This window comes from Lactuca sativa, chromosome 8 (genome assembly GCF_002870075.4).
Source record: "Lactuca sativa cultivar Salinas chromosome 8, Lsat_Salinas_v11, whole genome shotgun sequence".
Taxonomy (NCBI): domain Eukaryota; kingdom Viridiplantae; phylum Streptophyta; class Magnoliopsida; order Asterales; family Asteraceae; genus Lactuca; species Lactuca sativa.
The window spans coordinates 46,977,157-46,984,377 of NC_056630.2; the positions used below are offsets into that span (position 1 = coordinate 46,977,157).

The window sequence follows — 7,221 nt, forward strand, 5'->3', positions numbered from 1 at the left end:
TAAAGATGGGCTTTCAACCTCCTTGTTCAAAAAAGGAAGTACATCTTTAAAGAATGAAAAATTCCTTGATTCCATTATGGTATTCTTGTATATTTCAGGATTTTTAGAATCATGCACAAGGAAATGATAAGCACTACTACTTTGTGCATACCCAATGAATACACAATCCACTGTTTTAGGACCTAACTTTTGTACCTTAGGCGGTGGTACAACAACTTTAGCTAGGCACCCCCACACATGTAAGTACTTATATGATGGTTTTCTTCCCATCCAAAGTTCATACGGTGTTTCATTCTTTTCTTTGTGAGTTATCTTATTTAGTAGATAGTTAGCCGCACTACAAGAAAAAAGGCCTTTTACGACGCGCAAAATACGACGCTCATTGATCTATGTTACGCAAAGGAGAGTGACATTAGAAAAATGTCATCTCTTCAAAAAATTTAAGGATAGAAGACACGCATTATTGCGCGCCCTTAAATTAGTGTCTAAAAAAAACACGGAGGGCACCTATAATAAAATGCGCGTCGTCTAAGGATGTCGCTTTATATTTTTTAATGGAACGCGCGTTCCATCCTTTAATAGTGGGGGAAAGGGGGAAATGAAATTCTGAAAAAATTAAAAACCCCGCCATGCTCTCCTCTACCTTCTTTCAATCGTTCTTCTCTCTCTCTCTCTCACTCTCTCAATCAAATACCAAAAATCGACTATTGTTGGAACTAGGGTTCCGGTTCTTAGTGAAATCGAAGGTTTTTTGGTCACTAGGCCATGAAATTGATCAACAGTTCACATTCACAAGATGATCTTCCGCCACCGCCATTGGTTCTCCACCGCCTCCGCCCTAGGACTCTATCTCCTCTATCAGGCACTTCTCGCTTTGCATTATCCGCGACTGTAATATCCGCTGCCGCAATTCTTGCTGCATCATCCGTTATCATATTTGATGATAGCGAAATTAAGGAAGAACAAGCGAAGAAGAAACGTTTGCTTGATGATTTCGAACACGCGATTGACCGGTCGAAGGAGTCGTTTAAGAGAGTTGTGAATACGATGAAGCATACCGGCGTTGCGGCGTCGGTTCTATGGAAATCTCTTCGTTCGGTTTTGTCTTCGGCTAACCATGAAGTTTGGTCAGGGTTTGAGGTTAGGGTTGCGGCATTATTGGCGGATATTGTGGCGGCAAATGAGAGCCGGAGGGCTGCGATTGTTGGTGCTGGCGGTGGTGTGGTGTTGGATTGGTTATTAGAGTCGGTGGCATTGTCCGGAGGGGGAAATTATGGGACTCAGGCCGAGTCGGCTAGGGCTTTAGCGTACTTGATTGCTGACCCTAATGTGTCGGAGGCGGTTCTTGGGAGGCCTCATGCCATTCCCAATCTTCTCAGGTTCATATTCTTTGCTCAACCTCATCAATCCAAAAAGGTATAATTCTGTCATCATTGGACAACACCATATTCTCTTTTGCTGTTTCTTGTGTTAGTAAATGCAAGAGTAATGGTGTGCCCCAAAAAGTAGCTTATAGTTATATTCTTAATTGTTGATTTAGTAATCCTGTTAGTGGCCTTAAATCCTTAATGTTGAATGAGCTCCAACCGGACTCAGTGAGTTCTCCTTTAATTGGTGTATCAGAATAAGTAGTATTTGATTTTGTAGTTTAAGCAACAATTATTAGATTGGCTATTTGTCCACCCTACTAAAGCTACATGCATAAATAACATAATCATAGCTTGTTTGGGAAGTTAGGATTTTGATTAATTTTCTAATGTATATAAGTTTATCCAGAATAACTTTTTATCATATTGATATAGCATTTTCATGAAAGCAGCACCCAAGGCGAAGTTCATTTAACATTTCTGACCCTTCAAAAGGCAGAAGCATGCTTGTTGCAGCAATCATGGATATTGTCACTTCCAATTGTGACAATGTGGACAAAATCAAACTTAAGCCCATGCTATCAGGAACTGCAGCAATGAGAGATATTGCAGCTGCACTTGAAGTTATTGAAGATGGTGGCATGCACATGGATGAGCCACCTGGCAGCAGCCAGGATGATGATGATGGAACTGGATTAAAGGGCATTGGAATGGAAGTTCTTGGAGGCACTTCAATTGTAGGTCTTTCTACAAGCAATCGATCAATGGAGTTAGATGAATCTAAAGCCACTCACAACTCATCATCTTTCAACAAATTAAACAACACTTCTTCTGTAAACACAACTGTTATCCCTGGACTATGGGATGATTTGCATTCACAACATGTTGCTGTTCCTTTTGCTGCATGGGCTTTAGCAAATTGGGCAATGGCATCAGATGTAAATAGATCCCATATCCAAGAACTCGACTTCAATGGACATGCTGTCATGTCTGCATTGATTGCTCCTGAAAGATCCATGAAATTTCACGGGAGTTTAGTAGCTCAGTTGTTGTTAAAAGACGAAAATCTCCCCATGAATGATTTTGTTTCTGATTGGAGTTCTACCCTTCTTACAACCGTTTCTCAAGCAAGCAAAGCCGATGATATCTCTTTAACTCGTGTGGCTTTATCTGCATTTTTACTATCTCTCGAGAGGTGCCCTGGTGCTCAAAGGGTAGTTATGGAAAAAGGTCTTCATTTAATGAGGGAGACTGCTAAAAGGACTATGAATCATAAGTCTGTTCAAGAATCATTAGCAAAAGGGTTGTATCATTGTTACTTTTTTTTTCTTTTTTGTTTATGGTAATTTACGGAAATACCCTTCTCTTGCAGACACAAATCGATCAGGCAAATGTACTTTCTGGTACCCAAAGTGTGAACCTATTAGCTAGTGCTGTGGTCAACTTAGCAGTCAATGGTGATTCATTTGCTTTGGAAGATTTTCTTACCCTTGAACCATTTATTAACACATACAAAAATCTAAAGAAAGGAAATATCCCTAAAGTGAATGCTTTAGATTCTGCACTTGCAACTTTAAAGGGTATCAAAGCAATGACAGAAATCTGCAGTGATGATTTATTTTCTCAAAAGAAAATAATCGATTATGGCATAATTCCTCTGTTACGCCGCTTTTTATTAAGTGATGATTATGAGAAGTTATCAGCAATTGAAGCATATGATGCACAAGGTTTGTGATTATATAAAATTATAAATTGTTTTTGTATAAAAACATGATTGTAAATTGTAAATGAAGTTTGAGTTATATCTTTTGTTTTGCAGACGAATCTTACACAATGGTCTGGATCAAGCTTGCCTCTTCAGGTTTGTGGTGTGTTATTAGAAATATATTTAAAAAATAAATGAGATTTGGAGATGTTTGCATGGTTATTGGAAATGTAAATAAATTGGAATGTGAAATTTTGTAGGAAGTTAGCTCGATGCTGTTGGAAAAGCTTATTGCAGCACGTATTGGAGATCGACCTGTTGTATTTGTAACTCATAGGTTGAAATATTTAATTAAGAATGAAAGAGAAAAAACAGAAGAATTTCTCTGTTAGCCATTTTGGTATTCTTGTTAATATATTATTATATTGTATTGCAGCATGGGGGGATTGGTTGTGAAACAGATGCTACATCAAGCAAGTGCAGAAAACAGAGGCAATCTTGTCAAAAACAGTGTTGGTGTGGTATGTTTGATTTAATAACTTATCACTACTTCCAATTAATATTTATTATTATTTATTATTATTTAAAGTTACAGGACATGAGTATCGGCACATCATGGAACATTTAGGTTAGTTGTTGTTTTTCCTCTTGGTGATCCATCAATGAAGTGGCCAACATCATGTAATAACATTTTAGGGGAAGATGTATGTATATGTTTTTTTTAATGAATAATGTAATCATATGTATGAATATAAAATACAGTTTGTTATTTGTATGACAAAAAATTTTATGTAATGGATAGTATTTTTTATATATGGTATTTTATTTTCTTGTTATGAGACATTAAATGCAAATTTAATTTAAAAATTAATAAATATATAAATATATTTTTTTTAGAACATTTAAAATTATGATACACAAAAATGTGTGTCATCTTCATTTATGACATGGCCTTTCTTGACAGGGGCTTTCTTGATACGCATTGCGTGTCATTAACACGCGCGTCGTAGGGTTACGACACGCGAATGCGTGTCGTCTTCCTTTATGACAGGGCCTTCCTTGATACGCATTGCGTGTCGTAACCGCGCGTCATAAATGTGTGTCGTAAATGCGCGTCGTAAATGCGCGTCGTCTCTAGACGACGCGCAAATGCGCGTCGTCTATCTTTATGACATGGCCTTCCTTGACACGCATTTGCGCGTCGTCTGAGCCATTTACGACGCGCAATGAGCGTCGTAAAAGGCCTTTTTTCTTGTAGTGCCGACAAAATAGCTCCCCCCACATCGACTGGTTTACACTCGAACTAATTATCATGGTGTTGACCATTTCTTTCAAGGTACAGTTCTTTCTTTCATCAATTCCATTGGATTGAGGTGAATAAGGTGATGTGAATTCATGATGAATTCCATTACTCGCACAAAATTCAACATAAGGAGAAACATATTCTCCACCCTTATCACTTGTAACTACTTTAATTCTTTTGTTGAGTTGATTATCAACTTCATTTTTGTACAACACAAACTTGTCTATTGCTTCATCTTTACTCTTAAGTAAATATATGTAACAATATTTCGTGCTATCATCGATGAATGTAATGAAGTATTTGATCCCACCTTAAGTATGAATTGACTTTAAATCACACACTTTAGTGTCAGCTAAATCAAGAGGTTCAGTGTTTCTTTTGATTGTTTGGAAAGACAATCTAATTTGTTTGGCTTCAACACATGTGGGGTATTTGTGATTTGAGTCAATATTAAGTTTTGGTATGTAGTCTAGTTTAATTAATCTCTTAATAGAGTTTTAATTTACGTTTCCTAAGCAACCCAACCAAATATTTGAACACTTAAGCAAATCAGCAGAACTAGAACTTGCATTATTCATTTTGTTTGTCACCATTACATTCAATTTGAACATGCTATTCAAGGCAGGAACATACCATTTTTTGATAAAACAAACTTGTTCGACTTAAACACAAGCTTAAAACCAAATTGATTCAACAAACCAACCGAAACCAGATTCTTACAAAGTCCAGGAACATACAAAACATCCCTAAGTTTCACATCTTTTCCCGAAGTCATTTTTAGAATGACATCACCAACACCTTTGATATACGCGGTAGCTGCATTTCCCATGTAGACTTTTTCACCATCTTTAATTTCCTTATAGGTGTTGAAAACACTCTTATCATGATACGCATGACGAGTAGCCCCTGTTTCAATCCACCACTCCTTTGAATTTATATTCATGAGATTCACTTCAGAAACCATAGCCATGAAATCAATTATCATGGCCACCAACTCCATGTTATCATTCACCATGTTTTCTTGACGGTTTTCCGGCTTAGGTTGCGGGCAATCCAAAGACTTGTGACCCGGTTGACCACAGTTGTAGCAGTTGAACTTCTTCTTGAAAGTTCCTGCCTTGGGGCCTATTTTTTGCCATTTGCTTTCCCTTTGTGAGGTCCCTTGCTTTTGCTCTTGGAAGTTTGACCAGCTTCCACCATATGAACCTTAGAAGATTCAATTTCATTGCCTTTCTTCAAGGCCATTCGATTGTCTTCTTCAATGCGAAGACACACCACCGGTTCCACCACAAACATCTCCTTTTGCTTATGCTTAAGGTAGTTTTTGAAGTCTATCCAACCGGGAGGAAGCTTTTCAACCATTGATGCAACTTGGAATGACTCATTAAGATCTATTCCTTCTACATTGTTATCATGTATGATGACTTGAAAATCTTGGACTTGACTCATAACATATTTTGAGTCAACCATTTTGTATTCCAAGAACTTAGCAACAACATGCTTCTTGGTACCAACATCTTCTGTCTTATACTTCCTTTCCAAGGACTCGAATAGTTCCTTAGCAGTTGCAACTTTACAATAGACATTTTAAAGTGCATCAGTTAGGTTATTTAACACATAGTTGCGACATAGAAATTCTGAATGCTTCCATGCAACCACTACATTCACAGATTGAGCATCTTCTTGCCCATCGACAATTACTGGAGCAATTTCTGTTAGGAACCGAGCCAGGTTCAAAGTGGTCAAGTAGAATACCATCTTCTACTGCCACCTCTTGAAGTTTAAACCCGTAAATTTTTCAGGTCTCTCAGCATGATTAGCCATGATGTTTGGAACCGTTGCATTTGGGTTCACAGTAGGGGTAGCAACAACAACAGGAGTTCCAGTAGCAACGGGAGTTCCAATCATTCTGAAAGAGTGGTAGCCAGAGTTAAATTGATTATAGGAAAAAATCGATACAAAATTGATTTAGAATAAAAGAACAAAAAAAACCGAAGGATTTAGAACAAAGAAGAAATCTGCTTAAGACTGTTAGTGTAAGGTCTTCGTTTTCTTCTTGAAATATTCGTGTAAGAAACAAATTAGTAGCAAAAACGTGGTGGTTGAGGCTCAAGTTGGACTCGATTTCCTTAAACAAATTCGCCGTTTGTTCCAATAGTACAACAACCTTAATAGTGTGTATACTGTCATATATTTCCACTTGCCTGAAAGAGTTGCCGGAAGCAAGTGTATAGAGAAGGAGAAGGAAGAAGAGTATTTTCATTCGTGTGTCAATTGAGATGGTAGTGGTCTCCTTTTATAGTTGAAACATAACAAAAACAAATCAATTCGATATTAAGGAATTGATTGTGCATTGAATGCCACTAAATGTTATTTATTACGTAATTAATACATCCATTACAGAATTCAAAATAAGGACCAAAACTGTCAAATTTAGCAAAAACGAGTGTAGCGTGCGAGCCCGAGTTTTCGGAGCTACATTCGTGTCCATGTACAATTTCATTGTTTTTGGTCTACGAAATCCAAGATTTGCACCCACCCTGCGTGCGGGTAGGAATTATAGTAAAACCATAGACATAAGCTTGTAAGCCTTTCATGCATTCAAGCTTATAAACCTTGTTGAGTTTGGTCTTTCTACCAATGTAGGACTCATTCCCACATTCATCTCTTTTGCTAAATTTATTCTCAAATACCCATCTTTGAGTATAGATATCTCATTCACGTATACTCTATTTTGGACATATAATATATCGTTTCGAAGTTCTTAAGGAAGAGAGCACAAATCCACTTAGATTTAATTATATATACAACATATGTATATATTTATATATGTCCAAAGTTAGTAA

General features: G+C 37.2%; 1 protein-coding gene across 1 annotated transcript; it reads left to right on the forward strand.

Moving 5' to 3' along the window:
• The first annotated feature begins 765 nt into the window (after positions 1–765).
• Positions 766–3,828, forward strand: LOC111918433 (uncharacterized). The gene is made up of 8 exons (XM_052766372.1): positions 766–1,416; positions 1,820–2,662; positions 2,740–2,947; positions 3,048–3,094; positions 3,187–3,228; positions 3,333–3,409; positions 3,509–3,593; positions 3,662–3,828. The coding sequence occupies exons 1-8, from the start codon at positions 766–768 to the stop codon at positions 3,698–3,700; spliced, it is 1,992 nt and encodes a 663-aa protein (XP_052622332.1). The 3' UTR covers positions 3,701–3,828.
• The last annotated feature ends 3,393 nt before the right edge of the window (positions 3,829–7,221 follow it).